The following is a 21,248-nucleotide window of genomic DNA, read 5'->3' as shown; positions in this document are numbered from 1 at the left end:
CTGAAGTAGTCTTTACCCTTGTATTAGTTCAGGTACGCACCTCTGCTCTTACACAACTGAGTCATACTAATTTTTGAGCTTACCCAATAAGATCAAGGAGGCAGGATTCATCATCATCATCCATGACAACTAAAATGGAAAAGAAAGGGCTGATATTTCATCTGCAAATCAGACTCAAAGCAACAACCTGAATGCAATTAAATGAACATAAAATAAAGTTTTAAGAAGAACAGTGTGGAATTATTAATCATTAGCAAATTTTGGAATGTATTGACATATAACTTTTGATTCTACATTACTGTTATTGTAATGCTATTAAGCACAAATTATGGGCCAAAACACTGTGCTGTACACTGGGGTAGACACCAGTTAATCACACTGAACACAGTTCATGTCCTATAAAGGGCTCTAAATCTAAGCAAAAGGGAGCACAGGTATTATGCCCATTTTACAGATGATAAAACGGTGTCATAGAGAGGTTGAATTGCCCAAGGTCATTCAGCACGTCTTTGACTAAAACTTGCATCTCCTCTCAGACCTCTCCTCTTTCCAGTAGGCCATGCTTTCCAATGTAGCCATTAAAAGATTTGGAAGATGTTTTATATAAATCAATTAAATAGATAGCACCAATGTATACAGAAAGAGCTGAGTTAGAATATCAAACTTTAATACACCAAAGTAAGATACAGTTGGAAAGGATCCTCACCTCAAATTCCTCTAAAACAAATAAACCTAGGGTAGGGCCCTGCAAGGACTTGAGTTAAACTACACATCTTGAACATGTAGGCCAGGTCAAACAAAGGCCAAGAGGACTGGGGCTACCTTCGGATGCTTTTTTGTGTTCCCCAATTCACCATCCTAATTGTTGGATTGAGAAATTTGATTGGAGGCGCGGGGTCCATGTGGGCAAATCCAGCAGCCCACAAGGACCATCACACATGCATGAATACAATGCACATGCCTGGCCCTGCCTTCTCAAAATCCAGGGTTGGTCTGGCCCCAGCTCATGTCCATCCCTGGATGCAGCACCTGATCGCTGAGCCATCCCACAAGTGATCTTGACTTACTGCCAGAGGGGGCCATTTGTGCAGATATATAGCACCATTGTTCACGCTCTTCCAGATTGATTCATTTCTGCCTGGCAAGTACTAAGGTGGTGAGGCAATTCTTCAGGTTTTATACTCGACAGACCATTTTTCACCTGCCCACTACCAATATGGAATCAGATGCCTTTATCTTCAGTAATTTTATTTTTAAATGCCCAGCCTCCTTCCATCTTGCTACCTGCTGCCAAATCTTGTAGCTTGAAAGGAGGGCTTATATTTGCAGGACCTTGGTATGGGAATGCAACGTCTCAGGAGAAAAGTGTGTGTGTGGTGGAACAGGGAAAAGAGTCTTCAGGGCTCCCCTGGGGATGTAATGTAGGATATGTGGATTTCTGTAAAAGGTTCTGAATGACACCATCATGTTATGTTCTATAACTCCCGCAATGCAAATAATGTATTTTTGTTACTTCTGGGTCATCCAAAGCATGACCAGCATTCACAGATGCCTCCAGTGACCAGCCTAGCAAATGCTCCCACCCTGCGATGTAGCACTCCCAGTCCAAAATGGACTGACTGAACCAATTCCACATCCGTATGGGGCTCTGTCAGTTGCCATGTCCCCGTGACTCGGCTTGGACCAGACAGGTAAATTAGGGACTTGGGGTCTGGGAGAAGGGTCTACCTTTTCTAAAATGAGTGTAGAACTTTAAATAAAAATGATTATTATTGTGGTATTTGTTAAGCACTTACTACGTGCCAGACACTGTACCTAACACTAGGGGTGGTTACAAGCAAATTGGGTTGGACACAGACCTTGTCCCACTTGGGGCTCATAGTCGCAATCCCCATTTTACAGATGAGGTTACTGAGGCACAGAGAAGTGAAGTGACTTGCCTAAGGTCACACAGCAGACAAGTGGCAGAGCCGGGATTAGAACCTATGACCTTCTGACTCCCAGGCCCATACTCTAGCCATTAAGCCATGCCGCTTCTTGTCGTGAAAACTCCCACACATTCAGATGTAACTGGACTGGACTATTCTAGATTGATTTGTTTTAAGAAGGTTTCTTTTTCAGCGGTAAAACTACACTGGTTCAGTCGGTTCAGTTGCCTTAAGATTTGTGCTTCTTAGGGGGTTGTGTGGCTAGAAAGTTTATCTGTGGGCGTTAAGGCTCCATCCAGATCCATGGGCTGCTAAAGGTTTAAGACAATACTGGCTAGAGAGCAGTGGTATATGGAAAGACACTGAGGTGGAATGAAGGGAAGCCTGAGCTTGGGTTCTAGCACACAGTGGTTCTCACAATGCCCTTTTTTCTCATTTTCTTTAGAAAATCGGAATGCCGAGTATATTTCCTTGTGATGTTGAGAGGAACTACACCTGAACTGTCGTAGCAATTCCTGACTTACATATTCCACATCCTTCCTTCTGTGCCTGTGTTGCTGGGTTTCCAAGTTTAAAGGACACCAACATGGCCAAATTCTAATACGCGAATTTGGGTAAAATCCTCATCCCACCAACATTTCATCCAGACAATCCTACATGATTATGCTTTAAGTAAAAATGAAGCAGCAGATGTATGGTAACTGTTCTCCAATTATTGCCCACCTGGCAACACTGCTCCATTCCCATTTCATGCTGCCCATGGATAATTTGCATCATGGAATGCTGGAGCTGTCCGTTCTATGGCAGTTGGGGAGAGCAGTTAAAAATGGCAGTTGGATAAAAGAGGGAAATCCCATTGTGCCCAGAGAAGAGTCACATCCCAAGGAGAAAGACTGCTTGAAAATATTGTTTTTTGGCTCTCCATCCAATTTTTCAGAACAGGGAAATAACTATCCCCACCATTCTGAGGGAACCTAATGCCCAATTAAGTCCAGAATAGGTGAGTACACTCCCCCAGGGAAGAACTTTCTAGCCTCAAGGAGATTGGATTAGTAGGTGTTGGGTACTCCTGTGGATCACCATCAATGGTATTTACTGAGTGCTTACTATGGGCAGAGCACTGTACTAAGTGTTAAGGGATGAGATTCTGATTTGGGTTCCGTAAAAAGTGGAGTCCAAAAATGGGGTCTTGGTAAGTGGATATTACAGTCTCCATAAGACATAATCGGTCAGTCAACAGTATTTATTGAGCACCTACTGAGTACAAACCACTGTACTACGGAAAGTACAGCAAAAAAAAAAAGCAAGCACCTGTTCCCTGCCTTCAGTGAGTTTACAGTCTAATAGGGAGACAAATTAAAAAGCATTTACAATTAATGGGAACAGGAAGAATTAACTGGACAGAACAACACAAATACTGCAGGATGGATAGTTCAATAATCAAATAAAAATGAATATATGTATATACAACGAGCACTGAGAGTTTGAGTAAAATGCAGAAGTACTGGAAGAGGCTATTTGTTTGACGCAATTAGGATAGTTAGGCGGGGAGGGCTTTTTTGGAGAGCTTCAGGATGGTCTAAAGGATTTCAACTGATAGCATTTATTGCACTTATTTTGTGCAGAGCACGGTACTAAGCTCTAGAAGAGTGCAACAGAATTAGTGGACACGATCCCTACCCTCAAGGAGCATCCAATCTATAGCATTTACAGCAAACGCAGACTGGTGAAACAGCAAGTGCAGAAGCACAGTCTGTTTTCAGAGTCTGTATATGTGATTGTGTGCTGATCACAGTGTAACAACAACCAGAGAGGAGAAATGGTCCGGGCAGACCTCTGTGTCTTAGGTGCACCCGGGCTTCTGCTGATCACATTTTTTATGTGTTCAGCTCTAAAATACAGCTGCACTGACAACTTCAGGGAACTACCAGAAAACAAATAGGCTGAAGTTATCTCCCTGGGGAAAAACAATTGACATCTTTTTTATTATTAAGATTCATTAGAGCACTTACCAAGCTGTGTACTGTGTGCTGTATTAAGCAGTGGTGTAGATAAAAGATAAACTGGTTGGACTCAGTCTCTGTCCCACTTGGGGCTCTCAGTCTAAGCAGGAGGGGAACAGATATTTTTATCCCCATTTTCCAGGTGACAAAAACTGAGTCACAGAGAAGTTGAGTGACTTGACCAAGGTCACACAGCAGGCAAGTCCTCTGACCCCCAGTGGTTGCCCACCCACCTCCGCCAATGGAAATTCCTTTAAGGCACTCGATCAGCTCTCTCCCTCCTACTTAACCTTGCTGATCGCCTACTCCAACTGCACACTCCACTCTTCTCAGACTACCTACTCTCTGAACCTCGACCTCACCTATCTCGCCAACCACTTGCCTATATTTTTCTTTGATCCTGGATCTCCCTCCCTGCTTCATATCTCTTAGTCTACCACTCTCTCAATATTCAAAACCCTCCTAAAATCACTCCTCCTCCAAGAGGCCTTCCCAAACTAAACCCTTTATTTCCCCTATCCACCCAGCCCTCTGCATCAACTGTGTACTTGGCTGTGTACCCACCTCAGTGCTTTGATATTCACTCCAACTCCACAGTACACATGTAAATATTCTTTTACTCTATTTTTTTCCTTAACCCTAATCTGTTTTAACATCTCTCCCCAAGAGACTGGAAGCTCCTTACCAACTCTGTTGTATTGTACTTTCCCAAGCTCATACAATAAGCACTCAATGCCACTGATTAATTTAAGAGTATTTAAATACTCTAGAGTTTTGCTAAAACATAATTTGTCAAAATGAGAAGAGTCCAGAATATAGAGCCTGATACACTACACGTACTGAGAAAGGAATTTTACTTTTACAGTACCTAGAGTTGACAAATTTTTATAGCAACCCAATAGCTAATTATTTCTAGTAGGAAAAGTTTTATAGTCTATTCTGAGTGATCATTTAGTGAGGGGTTCATAAGTAAAATACCTTGTAAAATATTAACTCCTTTGCCCTTTCCCAGAGGACGTATCTGTAATCATTTTCACTCACTGCGATGCACATTCAACATAGCTACAAGGACCCATGTTCTAAACCTGGCTCTGCCACTTGTCCGTTGTGTGACTTTGGGCAAGTCACTTCACTTCTCTGTGCCTCGGTTACCTCATCTGTAAAATGGGGATTAGGACCGTGAGCCCCATGTCTCCAACTTGATTGCCTTGTATCTACCCCAGCGCTTAATACAGTGCCTGACACATAGCAAGCACTGAAATATCACTTAAAAAAAACCAAAAAACAAAACTGAGGAAACTATTGTATATGATTTGGAGTATTATCACTGTGGATGTTTTAACATTCTGCTCTGATGTATTTTTTGTAGTATTTTTGCAGTGGTTCAGCTATAGCAAGATGCAGATTAATATTAATAGATGCATATGGATTTCAACAACACAGGATTACAATGCATATAAGGTTAACAATGGAGCCAACAAAATGACCAAGAAATTAATCCATGTGGGAAACACTACTGTGAATTACAACTGTATGACTGCTATGGAGAAACACCAATTACACTTACACGAATATAGAAAGCTAAAACAAAAAATGAAGGGAAAATGCACAGCAACATAAAAGGGCAAAATGCCAACTTTTCACTTGAGTCAATATAGAAATTCTCCCAAGACCGTATTCTGTTATCTTGTCACTTTGTGTAAGATATTATACCATGTGCCCCATATACTGAAAACTGGGTTACTAAATGTTCACACAAAAATGGACCGAGAGATGAGTTTACAATTAACTGAATACATTTGCTTTTAACTATGCCATTTCCCCCCCAAAATAACAGAGTTTGACAGTCATCTGTATTAAAAAGATTTTGACACAATGGGGACCAGAGAACACTAAGAAACTAGTTTTCAATATCCTTTTACTGGTTGTACCACTCTCTGTATCAACAAGACTTGGGTGCCTAGTAGGTGTTTGGGGAACATAAAAAATAGTAAAATATATGATTTCTGCCCTTAAGGATTTTAAAATCTAAATGGGGGAAGCCAAGAGACGTCTATTGACAAATAACAGTTTTAAGAAGGGGAAAGTGGAAAAGGTGGACTCTAAGCTGCAGCCTAGTTTGTTCTCTCTACCCGAGGAGCTCATCACGTCACTAGTATTTACTGGGCTCTTACTGTATGCTGTATACTGTATGCTGTGGGAGACGATTCAATAGAGTAGGTAGATGCATTTTAGGCCCATAAGGAATTTATATTAGAAAATAATCCCATGCTTTTTTCAACATGATTAATTTGACAGTACTCTGGTTTTTTTTTAAACTATAAAATGGTTCTCACTACTCCAACCACATTATATTGAAATTTCATTTATAGTACACTCAGTACTGCCAGAACGTATGGTTTTGCTCTGTATTTTGGCTAAATTACCACAGGAACATTAAGGAACATTCTTTCAACAGTGCAAGCCTGCCTAGATACAGCAGACATGATATTGGGAGAACAAGTGTGCAGGTATGTGTGAATACTAAAATATGACTATTCTTTATGAAGAGGTTCTGTGAGAACCCAACTTCCATTTTTACAGAAGAACTGGGTGAGGGAGGAGGCTTTTGTCATAATTTGTCGTAAAAGAATGTTAGGCTGAGTGTGTGCAAATGGGATTTCAGTTCTGTGAAATCTGACCAAGAGTTAGCCTGAGTTCAAGGTCTGCCCTAACAGTTGAATACATGGCCACCAGTGTTCCTGCCACAAATTCGGAGTGGGACTAGCGGTAAAGTGAAACAATCCCATTTTGGGAGTTTGTTCTGCCACCCAATGGGCCTAAAGCAAGCGCCCATTAGGGGCCCCTCTTTCAGTTCAGGTGGCGGAATCGAACCCCTCAGTTTTGACATAACCAGGCAGCCACGATCGCTACCGCTTTGGCCCCAACAAAAGTACTGGTTTTAAGAAGGAAGGCAGTGGTGGGGATCACTGGCAGGCGGGTTCAGGCCCTACTATTCCCTCCCTACTTTCTGCTCCTCTCCACTTTTTCTGACCCTGCCCTGATCCACTGGGACCCTACAGTTCGGGTCAACTTAACTAGTTGTGGCTCCAAAATCATTTAGGTTGGTTAGAGTTGCCATGTGTGAATTTGAGGTAAATATGAACTTGTACTCTGAAAAATTTCCTTTAAAAAATCCCACAAGACATCTGAATATTTTCACTGTAAGAATACAACCTGATATAATATGATTTCAACCTCCATGACTTTAGTTTCCAGATTAGATTTTTTTTTTTTTAATTCAGTCCACAGCTCCCCACTCCTCAAGAACGTCCGGTGGTTGCCCATATACCTCCACATCAAAGAAAAAAAACGAAAAAAACATCCTCCTTACCATCGGCTTTAAAGGACTCAATCAGCTTTCCCACTCATACCTTACCTCACTGATCTCCTACCACAAGCCAGCACGCTCACTTTACTCCTCTTCAGCCATCTTATTCACTATGCCTTGATCTCATCTATCTCACCGTGGACTCCTTTCCTACATCCTCCCTCTGGTCTGGTACTCCCTCCTCCACATACACCAGACCTCCACTCTCCCCAGTTTCAAAGCCTTATCGAGATCACATCTCCTCCAAGAGGCCTTCCCCGATTAAACCCTCTTTTCCCCGACTCCCTCTCCCTCGAGTCAACTACGCACTTGAATCTGTACCATTTAAGCACTTGATATTCACCTTTCCCTCAGCCCCAACAGTACTTATGCACACAGCTGTCATTTATTTATTTATATTGAAGTCTGTATCCCCCTCTAGACTGTATGGTCACTTTGGGCAGGGGTCGCATTTACCGACTCTGTTGTATTGAACTCTTCCAAGCACTTAGTACAGTGTTCTGTATACAGTTAAGTGCTTGATAAACACCTTTTTAATGATATAAATTTATATTAAAACTTTACAGTTGAAAGAGCCAATTAGCCCTGCCTGCAATGTTTTAAACGGCCTGTGGAAAGAGCCTGGGCCTGGGAACAGAAGACCTGGGTTCTAGCCCCAGCTCTTGCCACAGTAGCCTGCTGTAGGGACTTTGGGCAAGTCACTTAATCTCTGTACCTATTTCCCCATCTGTAAAATAAGATGCCTGCTCTCTCCCTCTTGGGCTGTAAGACCCATGAGGTACAGGGACTGTGTCTTACATCTATCCCAGTATTTAGCACTTAGTAAGTACTTAATACACAGTCATTACTATAAAAATAATAAAAATCAAGTGAACTTTAGTCGAAGAATCTCAACAAGCAAAAATATATTTACCATGGTATTTCAAGTAGAGGAATTTCGGGGTTCTAGAGTGTTAGCTTGCAGAATCTAAAAATCTAGAACTAAAGACAAAACTCTAGAATTCTGGAGAAGTCCCTTAACAATGGCTTCTTTTTCCACTGAAAAACCATACTACTTATCTGCTGAAAACTGAACATAAGGGAGAGACCGAAGAGATTTAAAAAAAGCCACTTCTGGGCCTATTAATGTAATTGTGATTCTTTCTTTATGAATGCTTTTTTTTTTTTGCTGTTTCAAATTAAAAAGATCCCACTGAAGCTTGTGCAGGCCCTTTTGGTCTCTCGCCCAAAGTCCTGAAGGTGATTTTGAAAAACCATAACATGGCAAAGTACAAACCATCCTCAGGATCCAAAATAATACACTTTACTCAACCAGGGTAGCAATAGGGCAGAAGGTTGATTTAAACACAAGTTCTTCACCATTTGATTTGAAAAATAATATGTCTCAACCTTCCTAGACTGTAAGCTTTTCTGGGGAGGGATTCAAGGCCTTAGTTACTACAACGGACTCCTCACTGACCTCCCTGCCTCCTGTCTCTCTCCTCTTCAAGCCATACTTCACTCTGTTGCCTGGATCATTTTTTTGAAAAACCGTTAAGTCCATATCTCTCTCCTCTTCAAAAATCTCCTTTGGTTGCCCATCCACCTCTGCATTCAACAGAAATTCCTCACCATCGATTTTAGGGGTATTTGTTAAAGACTTACTATGTGTCAAGGGCTGGCTTTAAGGCGCACAATCGGCTCCCTCCCTCCCGCCTTACCCTGCTTATCTATACAACGCTTTGCTACTCTACCTTGCTCACCTATGCACTTTGATACTCACCCTTGCCCTAGGGCATTTGAGTTAATAGCCTTATTCTCTACTATTTTCCCTATCTATAATATATTTTCTTGTCTGTTTACTCCTGTAAACTGTAAGGCCCCTTTGGGGAGGGAGCCTATCAACTCAATTACACTGTACTTTTTCAAGTGCTAAGAACAGTGATTAGCACACAGTAAGCGCTCAATAAACACCATTTATTGAATGATTGATAATTGGACTGGCCCAAACACTCAGTATAGTGCTCTGCATACAGTAAGTGCTCAATAAATTTTAATTCAATCAGTATTTATTTATAAAGAGATCAACAATTTAGCAGGAGAATTTACCAACTATCATGTCCTCTATGTCACTAAAGAATTAGGTTTGTTAGCAATATAATAGGCTATCTACTCTCATAACCACCACACTATTATTTTTTCAAAGTTAGCACAGCCTAGTAATGGATGCACGTATAGACTATTGGATAGTTATTCATAGCTCATTAATTTTTGTCCTAGTTCCAAGTCCTTTAACCTCTTTGTGCTTCAATTGCCTCAAATAAAAATATGATGGCTTACCTCAGTAGGGTGCTGGTTGGAATACTTCAATAAAAATAATAAATGCCTCGATCCTAAGGCAGTAGATCTTATATTAAATTATACATAGCGCTAAAACGCAAGCTCTGAGTTGACTTTTTACTGCATGGCTAGTTTTATCTCATAACTTGTTTCCTTAAAAAAAAAAAAAAGAGGTGGAAGTTTAACAGAAAGTTGAACCAAAGTCAAAAGTTACCATCAAATGGCAGCTTTTATTTCAAATTTCTGAGCTTCTTAATTATAGCAGAAATAATCCGATGTATTTCCCCAATTCATATAACACCTAATTATAACCGAGAAACCCTAAGCCAAACATATTTTTTCAAATTGAAGCATTGAATTATATATATTAACTTATGTTTAGTAAAATTTTACATAACTTTTGCCATTATAAACATCTCTCCAGAAGACTAGGGAGAAACAGCATGGCCTAGTGGATACAGCATGGGCCTGGGAGTCACAAGAACCTGGGTTATAAACCCGGCTGCACCACTTATCCATGGGCAAATCACTTAACTTCTCTGTGCCTCAGTTACCTCATCTGTAAAAAGGGAATTTAGACTGTAAGCCCCCTGTGGGACATGAACTGTATCCAGTCTGATTAGCCTGTACCTATCCCAGTGCTTAGTGCCGAGCCTGGCAGATGGTAAGTGCTTAACAAATACTAAAAAAAAAGACTACACAAACTCTAGGAGACTAATTAGATTAATACGTGAAAATTTATATTAAAAGGTAAAGAATGTTTTCCTCTGAGGCTGATTTTTTTTAAAAGTCCAAATTCATTTTAAATTTCCAGCTAATAATATTTTTCTATCTGTACTGATTACCTGTTATCTTTCTATATACATTTTTTAAGGAATTTCATTTCTAAAATCCTTTAAGAGAAAGTTACACAAGTGAAAAGAAAGTATGTTACAATATACCCAGTTTAGGTTTTGGTAAACTTAAGGAAAAAGTAAATGTTTAATTTAAAATATTCCATAGAAACAGATAAATCAGAAATCAATGGGTTAGGAAAGGGAGGTTCCTTTTTTCCCTATGAATCCTTATCTTTTAGGAATTTGAGAGAACTCTTAAAAAAACCAAACATCTAACCCTAAGATTCTACATAAATTTGGAGAATAATATCCTAGGGAAAAGGTCTGATATGTATTAATGAGAATTTAGTGTATAAGTAAAACAAACTAGGCAAGAGCTAAAATAACTAGAAATATGCAATATGATCAATGTGAGAAATGTAATTATCCTTTCAATTGCAGTCTTTTCCAAGTATGTCAGTTTGCAATTAGTTTAAATTTAAAATTTAATTTAAATTAATCTCTTTAATCAGTTTCATTGACTTCTTTTCACTAATAATGAAAACTTCTTATTCATCAATAGTCATTACCAGGAGTTTTGTAAGGAATTAAAATAGAAGCCACCAGATCTGCAGAAATACACTTTTATTATTTTTTAATTCTCTGACTTGAGTTTGAAAAGTTACACAAATTGTTTACCAACCTTGGTAAGATCACCAAACCTTAAAAAATTATACTTCAGTCTTTTACAACATACAGCATTATTATTCTAAGGTATGAAGCCAAGGCAACCACAGCATGAACAACTTAAATTCAACTTCCCCCAACTTCTAAAAATTGCTCCTAATCAACAAGCAACTGTGTTTTAAAAATCAAGTATGAATTTCTGATGATTTCCAAATTTTACTTTTGTCAGAAAAGTTATTTTTCAATCGAATCATTTCCAATAACATTAGGCTACAAATAAACAAAAAAATTTTGCTTGGAAATTTGTTTTATTTTAAAATTGGGGTAAAACCCTTATAAGATATTGCACAAAAATGGACAAAATTATTGGCAATTTTTTTTAAAGTTCTCAGAAGTAAAATTAGTTAATTATTCTGAAACCAAAGTTTACAAAAAACTAGCCCATAAGATAGACTGGTTTAGCCATTTATATCTGTAAAAATTCAATGGAATTGCTCCTTCTGAAATAGTTGACCTGCTCTGAAAATTCAATATGCACTTGGGGGTCCCCCCACATGCCCCATTTAAGTAAAACGGTCCCCACATATTTTGGCTGTTGGTCAACATTTGCGGCAGGTAACGCAAAATTTTGGAAATCCTAAACTTCCTTGAAAAGCCTACGCCACCTCCAAGTAGACAACTGCAATGAGGTAGGTGGAGTTACAAAAGAGAGTTCTCCCAGATTTGCAAGGGAAGGTTTTGCCAAAGTTTACAGATGCTGATAGGGCAGGAATGGCTGAATTAAAGACCGTATCCAGTTAGAATGTTTTCAAATTTGTCATACAGTTACCCTTAACAGGTTCCATTTCCTGTAGCAAATCAAAAAAAAAAGTTACCCCTTTTGACATGTTTTTTTCCCCCCTTTGGCCTGAATTTAGCCTAGCATTTACTCCACAGAAACCCTTTAAAGCAAATCTGCAGTCTTGAGTTTCTGATTTTCAAGGGGCCACCCTGTGTAATGAAAAATTGTATCAAACCTTTAGCATTACTCTGCAGTAAGTTCACAACATAACTGCTCCAAAGCATCAGAAGATCTTCATCAACCACACTGCACTGTGTTCAATCCAGTCAGAAGCTGTTTCACTTCCCTTTTCCAATCAAAATACTTTTAAAAATGAAGAGTATGACTCATAGCACCTCACTGCTACAAAGTGCTATGCTAAAACAGTCACCCACCGTTTGACTCATATTTGGATCCTGTTGAAAGACCATTATATTACGCAAATAAGATCTCTGATGTAGCTGCAATAAGAGAGAGTAACCACCCTGACCTAAATTTTTTTTTAAGGGTAGCCCTGTGGATGAAATTTGCAAACCTATGTTTACCCTCTCTAATGAAATAATGCTCCCTATCCCTCCGGCGATCTCCTACCACAAACCCATAGCCCTGGATCACCTCCACGATCCGCTTCCTTCGCTCCTGTGCACGAGCCGCAGAGCGTTGTTGGCGGAAGTCTAGATATCTGGCTGACCTCGTCCACCTCAAGTTGTCTGGCGTGCTTTAACTCTGCCCTCTCCTATGCCTGGCAAAATTACTTCTCCATCCTTACTGACACCCATGCTCGTCACCTTCGCCAGTTGTTCCAGGCATTTAACTCCCTCCTCAAGCCGTCCAGTCACACCCTCCCTCATCCCTTGCCCCTAATGACCTGGCTACTTATTTTATTGAAAAATATGGAAACTGTCAGGCATGATCTCCCTTAAAATCTCCCCTGCTCCTCTCCAGTCTCTCCCCCCCTCCTGCCACTTCTTCAACATTTCCTTCTTTCCCAGCAGTATCTCAAGAGATCTCCTGCCTTCTCTCAAAATCCACCCTCTCCATCTGCACATCTGACCCCATCCCTCTGCACCTTATCAAAACACTTGCCCCTTCCCATCTTCCCTCCCTGGCATCAACTGTTCGCTCTCCAAAGGCTTCCCCACTACTTTCAAACTCATGCTCATGTCTCCCCATCCTAAAAAAACAAAACCTCCCTTGACCCCGTGGTTCCTTCCAGTTATCACCCCATCTCCCTCCTACCATTCCTCTTCAAACTCCTTGAGCGAGTCTCAAGTTCCTCTCCTCCAACTCTCTCCTTGAACCCTTCCAATCTGGCTTCTGTCCCCTTCAACTCCACAGAAACCGCCCTCTCGAAGGTCACAGGTGATCTCCTGGCCAAATCAAATGGCCTCTATATTATCCTAATCCTTCTCAACCTCTCAGCTGCCTTCAACACTGTCGACCACCCCCTTCTCCTGGAAACACTATCCAACCTCAGCTTCACTGACATTGTCTTCTGATTCTCCTCCTGATTCTCTGGCCACTCATTCTCAGTCTTTCTCTGACTGCCACTCAATCTATACCCAATCCCTTGGAGAACTCATTCACTCCCGTAGCTTTAACTACCACCTCTATGCAGCTGATTCCCAAATCTACAACTCCAGTCCTCATCTCTTTCCCTCTCTGCAGTCTCACATTTCCTCCTGCCTTCAAGACATCTCTACTTGGATGTCCTGCAATCACCTCACACTTAACATGTCCAGAACAGGACTCCTCCTCTTCCCACCCAAACCTTGTTCTCCCCATGATCTTCCCATCACTGTGAACAGCATTACCATCCTTCCTGTCTCCCTAGGCCGTAACCGTAGCGTTATTCTTGACTCCTCTCAATGAACCCACACATTCAATCGCTAAATCCTTGAGAAGCAGCGTGGCTCACTGGAAAGAGCACGGGCTTTGGAGTCAGAGGTCATGGGTTCGAACCCCGGCTCTACCACTTGTCAGCTGTGTGACTTTGGGCAAGTCACTTAACTTCTCTGTGCCTCAGTTACCTCATCTGTAAAATGGGGATTAAGACTGTGAGCCCCACGTGGGACAACCTGATTCCCCTGTGTCTACCCCAGCGCTTAGAACAGTGCTCGGCACATAGTAAGCGCTTAACAAATACCAACATTATTATTAAATCCTGTCAGTTCAACCTTCACATTACAAAACCCGTCCTTTCCTCTCCATCCCGACTGCTACCATTTAATCCAAGCATTTACCCTATCCCTCCTTGATTACTGTATTAGCTTTCTTGCTGACCTCCCTGCCTCCTGTCTCTCCCCACTCCAGTCCATATTTCACTCTGCTGCCTAGATCATTTTTCTACAAAAACTTGCAGTCCATGTTTTTCCAATCCTTAACAACCTCCGGTTGTTGCCCATCCACCTCTGCATCGAACAGAAACTCCTTACCGTCGGCTGTAAAGCACTCATTCAACTCACCCCCTCCTACCTCACCTCAAAACTCTCCTACAACCCAGCACACATACTTCGCTCCTCCAATGCTAACCTTCTTACTGTTTCTCGACCTATTCTATCTCACCGCCGACCTCTCGCCCATGTCCTACCTGTGGCCTGGAATGCTCTCCCCTTTCATATCTGACAGATGATTACTCTCTTACTCTTCAAAGCCTTATTGAAGGCACATCTCATCCAAGAGGTCTTCCCTAAACCCTCCTTTCCTCTTTTCCCTCTGGCTTCTGCATCACCCTGCCTTGCCCCCTTCATTCATTCCACCACCCCAGCCCCACAGCACTTTTGCATATATCTGTAATTTCTTTATTTAATGTCGGTCTCCCCCTCTAGACTGTACGCTCATTGTGGGCAGGGCATTTGGCTGCTTACTGCTGTATTGTGCTCTGCCCACAGTAAGAGCTCAATAAATATGACAATGAATGAATACACACAGGCAGAGTTGACAGCTAAGTGAGTAGGCCCAGAGCCCAGGGTCGCCAGCACTGCTTGAGAGCAGTTTGCAAATCCACAAACTCCCACATCAGCCAGGAGGCACATATTTGAGTGGCCAGTTCTCTAACACACGTTTCCATGACAGTTTGGATAGAGCATGCTATTGAAGGAAAAGAAGCGATCATCCCACACAGCACGTCTGTCTGGATACAGCACGATCCACAAGTTGGTCCAAAGAGATGTGGGGTTGGAAAAAATGTGGACAGTTTCAAATTGCAGGCAATGGAAACAACAGAAAATGTCATGTAATTTGGGCCCACTGAAAAATTCAAAAGCCTGAAATTATATAATAATAATGTTGGTATTTGTTAAGCGCTTACTATGTGCCGAGCACTGTTCTAAGCGCTGGGGTAAACATAGGGGAATCAGGTTGTCCCACGTGGGGCTCACAGTCTTAATCCCCATTTTACAGATGAGGGAACTGAGGCACGGAGAAGTTAAGTGACTTGCCCACAGTCACCCAGCTGACAAGTGGCAGAGCTGGGATTCGAACTCATGAGCCCTGACTCCAAAGCCCGTGCTCTTTCCACTGAGCCACGCTGCTTCTCCGTAAAGCATATACCGTAGCGTAAACATATAGCGTAAACATATACCAAAGCAATGTGGGGAAAAATGGGATAACTGCTGCTATGATTTGCTTGAGATTAAGAAAAAAGAAATGTCAAAAATTCTACAAGATAATTTTTCAACAAACATTCCCTCATGTTCCTCCCTAATTTTCTGTATACATTATCATTACAGATCTTCTAGGCAAATAAAAAAAAGAAACCTCAATTGTCTCATTTTTGGACCTTTACAATTTGCTTATTCCTAAAAATATTTCTCACTAATATTACAGAGAAGCAGCAATGATTTCCCTTTTCATGTCTAAAATAGTTTATTAGATTTTTTATATAATTTTTCCTCTACAGAGCTCAAACACCGGGAACAAAATTAATATTAAATGTCTGAATAATACCATAATGTATTGGTTAGGGAGTGTGAGAATTAAAATGCTAATCATTGTTTTGATGCTACTTAATTTGACTATCCTACTATATGATGATGATTATGTGCATATCCAGAATTTATTTATTGTAATTCCTATCTCTCCCTCTAAGACTAAATAAGCTCCTTGTGGGCATGAAACATGCCTCCCAATTCTATTGTACCTTCCCAAGTGCTTTGAATTAAAATTAATTTAAACATCTGTCTTCATCTCTAGACTGTAAGCTCATTTTGGGCAGGGAATATGTCTGCTAACTCAGTTGTATTGTACTCTCCCAAGCACTTAGTGCTTATGCTCTGCACAGAGTAAATGCCCAATGAATATCACTGATTGACTGTATAATGCTCTGCACAAAGTGCTCAACAAAACATACCACTGATTGATTGGTTACGATTTCAGGACCAGAGAATCTGCACCACGGCGGCTGCTGTGACCTTTACCGCCCATTAGTAACCCACTATTTTTCGGGATTCCTGCTGGGTCCGTCCACCCCCCAGAACAGCCGAGGTAGCTTCAGTCAGAGCCTTCGCCGCTGATGGCAGCTGACTGCTGAATGCTGGCACCCGCCTACTCGCTCGTGGTTCCCACTGCCCAGACCGGAATCTGATTCACGGGGACGAGAGGGTTGATTGAGCAAACCACCAGCGCTATTATAATTTTCTCCAGCAGCTTCTCGGCCGAGGAGCCCTGTGACTGGACTGAGGCTTGCCCAACGCTTACGATATAGAAGGTTCTATCACCGCCGGCCCCGGCAGACATTCCCTTTTTTGCACTATCAGGCTCAGAACCCTGCTCTTCTGATTCCCCAGGCTCTGCTCTTTCCACTGGACCAACAGCTGGGCTAGTCTAACATATAATGCACTGGTCAATCAGATCATTGCATTTTTGGCTTTCTCTTTGAATGATTAAAAATTGGCTCTGTACTTTGTTATTGATACAATAATGTTTTGAGAATGGATCTGTTCTGAAAAACAAAGCAGTCACACTGTTTTTACCAACTGAAAGACCTAAGGTGGAATTTGGAGTCCCACTTTCAGTGAGGCTGATAGGAGAGAAATCCCTGGAGACGGATTAATCTTTTTCCTCCTTTTTAATGACAAAAACCGTGGCTCCTGCAGCTGCCATCACCACTATGACTGAATTGGCCCTTCTAGGCCACTGATGAGACGCTCCAGTGAAGCTGGAAGCCCGCCAATTTGGGCAATCCAGAAATGTGTCGATGCCCAGACAGACAAGTTCTGACATGGTCAGAGTTGCTGCCGTTCTCCGCCACCCATCCCCAGCAGACTTAATAACGCTGGGTAACAGATGAGTGGAAGAAGGTGGCAGGAACAGAGGAAATGGCATCCCACCCCATCTCCTTGCTCTTTCGTTATATGGTCCCACTCCCATTTTTTTTAGTGGTATGTGCTAAGTGCTTACTATGTGCTAGGCACTGAACTGAACCCTGGAAGCAGATACAAGCTAATCGTATTGGACACGGTCCATGTCCCACACTGCTTCCACAGTCTTAATCCCTATTTTATAGACAAGGTAACTGAGGCAACAGAGAAGGCCAAGGACACAGAGCAGATACGTGACAGAGCCGGGATTAGACCGCAGGTCCTCTGATTCCCAAACCCATGCTCTTTCCACTGGGCTGCACCGCTTCTCATTCCACCACTGCATCACATTAGTGATTCAAAGAAAGAATCACTAATCATTTTGTCACCTCAATCCCAAAGACGAGGAAAAAAATGAATGTGGATAGTAGTGGCAAAATTCAAAATTCTAATGCTAATCATCTTGTTTCTCAACCCAACCTGCACTCTTTTTTCAGGCTAGTTTCTTCACTCTCCCCAGTATGCTTCTTCCAATGGACTACCTGGAAATGACTCAGGCCTCGTTCCCTGAAGGAGCTCCGGTCTGCATGACACTAACCCAAAACAATCCCAAAGATCAGCCCCACAGACCAAAGTCCAGGTCTATGCTACAGTCTCTGCTGTACATTCTCGCTTCATGGAACTTCATGCTGGTAGGCCCCCAGACACACATGTTGGTTGGATTTTACGAAGAACTGAAGCACGATTTAAGGATTTATAAAGCATGATTTATAAAGCTTTCTTAGATGGGCAAAACACGACTACTACTCAGGATGGCACGGTGAAGGGCAGTATATACTCTGAGAGATTGAAATTGGGGCTCAACTGTCAGCAGTTGAGCAGTGTGTCTGCAGCGTGACCTTGGGCAAGTCATTTAACTTCCCTGAGCCTCAGTTCCTTCTTCTGCAAAATGGGGATTATGACTGTGCCTCCCATGTGGGACAGGGACTGTGTCCAGCCTGATTTGCTTGTAATAATGTTGGTATTTGTTAAGCGCTTACTATGTGCCGAGCACTGTTCTAAGCGCTGGGGTAGACATAGGGGAATCAGGTTGTCCCACGTGGGGCTCACAGTCACCCCAGCGCTTAGGACAGTGCCAAACACGTACTAAGCATTTAACAAATACCACAATTCTTCTTATCGGGACTGGACTGATCTTTCCACCTTCTTGCTGGTCTCCTTGCCTTCCGCCTCTCCCCTCTTCGCCTCCTGCTTGCTGTCCGGATCATCTACTTGAAGCACTGCCCACCACAGATCTCTCCACTTCTTAAAAGCCCCACTGGTTCCCCTTATCTCTCTACACCAAACAAAAACTCCTCACCATTAGCATCAAGGCTCTCCACTAACTCACCCTACCTTACCTGTCTTCTCCACCCACTAGCCTCCCACGCTAAACTGTACCTTTTGCTCTAAAATTCTGCCTCCCTCCAATTGTCCCCAGAGCTCATAACTCCCTCCCTCCCAAACCTGAGAGACCACGACCTTCCCCATAATCAAGAGTCCTCTCGAAAAGCCTGTCTTCTCCAACGTGCCTTCCTGGATTATAATTCCCAGCCTCCAGAGTCATATAAACCCATCAGCATCTGCAGCACTTACGGACTTTAAAACATCAACACCTTTCAACTGCATATTTATCCTAACCACTCCATTTGTAATTACATTTATGTCTGTCTGTCTTGCAAGCTCCTTGTGGGAAGGGAGTGTGTCACTTGCTTGTTTTGTTCTATAGATGCTTACTACAGCACTTTCTACCAAAAACACTACTAAAAAACTGAAACTACTTCAGTTACGACGTGCAACTCGTCCCGCCCAAACACACTAAATATATTCTTGAACGAAAGTTTTATTTTGTGGTGTTTCTTAAAATAAATTGGTTATTTTGGTTATTTATACTCTCTTTTTCCTAATGATGTGGTTATATATGGTTGTCTCCTTTCGATTCTAAGCTTCTCAAAGTCAGGGCCCTCGTGTTTTTCTTTTATAAGCTAACCCCTCAGCACTCAGTGCAGTGCTTTGCACAAAGTAGGCATTCCCCCAAACCTTCCCACGATGGAAATCTCATTTCCTTTGTACAGCTTGAAGACGGGAGACCGAGGGAGAGTGAACCTTAACAACAAATTTTCAAACTTTGCGGACACAAGGACTCCAGTTAGCATCAGAAAGACACAGAGTTTGATCTGGTCACCTATCAGAAATCATCTTCTATTTTGGAATAAAGAACTTTCACTGTGGAATGCTTGGTAGTATAATACGTGCCTGGTTGTCTCGTATGTAGACCCCAGTACTCTTACTTTTGGAGTACCCTTTTATTGAAACGGTAACTTTTGCACCACCAAAGACCAGCGGGCAGGCAACTGGGGGCTGGGGGCAAGGAGTGTTAAGATGGATGCTGCACCCCCACCAGACACCCCCGTGGGTTCTAGAAAGGGCCGGGGTAAGTGGCCTGTAACTGAGATGAAAGGTGAGCCACGAAACCATGTTACCTAGCTTTTCACCATGGGTCACACAGCAAACGAGGAAGAGCCACATGTGGCTTGCTGACCTCGGACTGGCACCCCCGGATTCGAACTACTGCCCGTACCCCCAGACTGCCGAAAAAGGAGGGCCCCAAAAGGCTGAACCGGAACGTTTAATAGGAACTGTGAGGCTCCTTCACCATTTGTTTTGAAGGAAGCTCAACTCCCAAGCAAAGCCATTTTGCTCTTTCTGGCTTTGACTTAACCCTGGCGTGCAAGTGTTCGCTAGGTGCCAACCGCTAGTGTGAAGACCAGCGGGGGCTCCCAGATCGTCGGATCGGAGCCAGTCCCTTGCCCCACGCGGAGCTCCCAATCCAAAGCGTGATCCAAATCCCTCAACTCGGGGCTATTTTCAGCCACCACCATTAGCCTGAATCCAACAACCCGCCCGTTGAGGAGGCCAGTTGGGAGGGGAATAATTGGAGAGTTGTGGCCTGTGACTGACCTCGGTTAAGGGTCAGTGGGGGCGGCGGGTCGACTAATCCAAGTGTCCTCCCGAGGGGCGGGGGGTCGTGAGGGACCCGGGGGCGGGGCTGGGGTCCCGAGGGAAAAAAGGGTGCCCCCCCCCGCACCCCGGGGAGGTGAGGGAGGCTTAGGGCGTGTCCCTGGGCCCTGGCCGCCCCGGCCGCCGGAGAAAATGGCGGCCTTGGGGTGCGCGGCGCCCGCGGAGGAACTGCGCAACCAGTCCTGGCGGCCCGCCACACCCGCCGCCATCTTAACACCTCCCCGCCAAACCGGGGCCGCCCCCCGCAAAAACACCCCCGCCGCGGCCTGACGGGCTCCCAGTTGCGGGGAGAGAAGCGGGAGAGCTTCTCCGGCGCCAGGCCGGAGCCGGGGCAGTCCCCCCCTCTTTTTCTCTGTCTCTCTCCGCCCCGGGGCCCGGCCTGCGGCCGCCGCCAAAACCCCGGGGGGGAAACGGGAGTTCTGCGGCCGCCCCGCAACACCAACCCCCGCCCTGTCCGAACCGAATAAACATGAAAATAACCAACAGTGACCCCCCCCCCCATCCCCCTCCCCGCGATGACTACAACCGCCGGGACCGGGGAGGGAAGGAACCGGGCGGCGGCGGCGGCTCCTCCGCAAGGCCCCGGCCCGGGTCTCGGCCTCCCCGCAGCCCCGGACAGGGCCCGGCCGGGCCGCCGAGCTCGCGGAAAGGGGCAGGAGAGGACGAAAGGAAAAGCCAGAATGAAAAATAAACCTCGTCTCCCCCCTCCCACCCCTCCTCTCCTCCTCCACCTCCTCCCTCCCCTTCCACCTCCCTCCCCCCCGCAGGACGCGGTGTCCATTTTACTGAGAAGAAAGAAATGCGATTCACACCCAAGAGGTTCCCAGAAAGAAAAGAAATGAGGGGGAAAAAAAGAGGGGAGGAGATTGGAAAAGATTATTTTTCTTTCGGCCTCCCTCCCTCCCTCCCCTCTGTCCCTTTCCTCCCTCTCTGGCTTTCTGTCCTC

The 21,248-nt window shown here is 43.5% G+C and overlaps 1 protein-coding gene and 1 long non-coding RNA gene across 7 annotated transcripts in view; one reads left to right on the top strand and one right to left on the bottom strand.

The window, feature by feature from the left end:
* BICRAL (BRD4 interacting chromatin remodeling complex associated protein like) overlaps positions 1 to 21,248 on the bottom strand; it is a 43,614-nt gene that overhangs the window by 19,330 nt on the left and 3,036 nt on the right. For 2 of the 4 annotated variants that reach the window (XM_029047460.1, XM_039914797.1), the window contains exon 2: positions 84 to 129. In XM_029047460.1, the coding sequence (XP_028903293.1) occupies positions 84 to 124 (41 nt within the window). In that variant the 5' untranslated portion in view covers positions 125 to 129. Of the gene's footprint in view, positions 1 to 83; positions 130 to 9,620; positions 9,774 to 12,138; positions 12,717 to 21,248 lie in introns of those variants that run through there. The other 2 variants (XM_029047462.2, XM_029047461.1) reach the window with 2 other exon arrangements.
* On the top strand, positions 2,753 to 19,515 carry LOC114805701. 3 transcript variants are annotated; one of them, XR_003753722.2, is made up of 4 exons: positions 2,753 to 2,928; positions 6,390 to 6,441; positions 17,740 to 17,934; positions 19,357 to 19,515. It is a non-coding gene; the product is annotated as an uncharacterized LOC114805701 (long non-coding RNA). The 3 variants fall into 3 exon arrangements; XR_003753721.2 differs by lacking the exon at positions 6,390 to 6,441; XR_003753723.2 differs by lacking the exons at positions 6,390 to 6,441; positions 17,740 to 17,934; positions 19,357 to 19,515 and adding an exon at positions 5,301 to 5,608.

Source organism: Ornithorhynchus anatinus, chromosome 19 (genome assembly GCF_004115215.2).
Source record: "Ornithorhynchus anatinus isolate Pmale09 chromosome 19, mOrnAna1.pri.v4, whole genome shotgun sequence".
In the NCBI taxonomy this organism is placed as follows: domain Eukaryota; kingdom Metazoa; phylum Chordata; class Mammalia; order Monotremata; family Ornithorhynchidae; genus Ornithorhynchus; species Ornithorhynchus anatinus.
The sequence above is the reverse complement of the archived record's forward strand: the minus strand, read 5'-3'. Positions and strand labels throughout refer to the sequence as shown.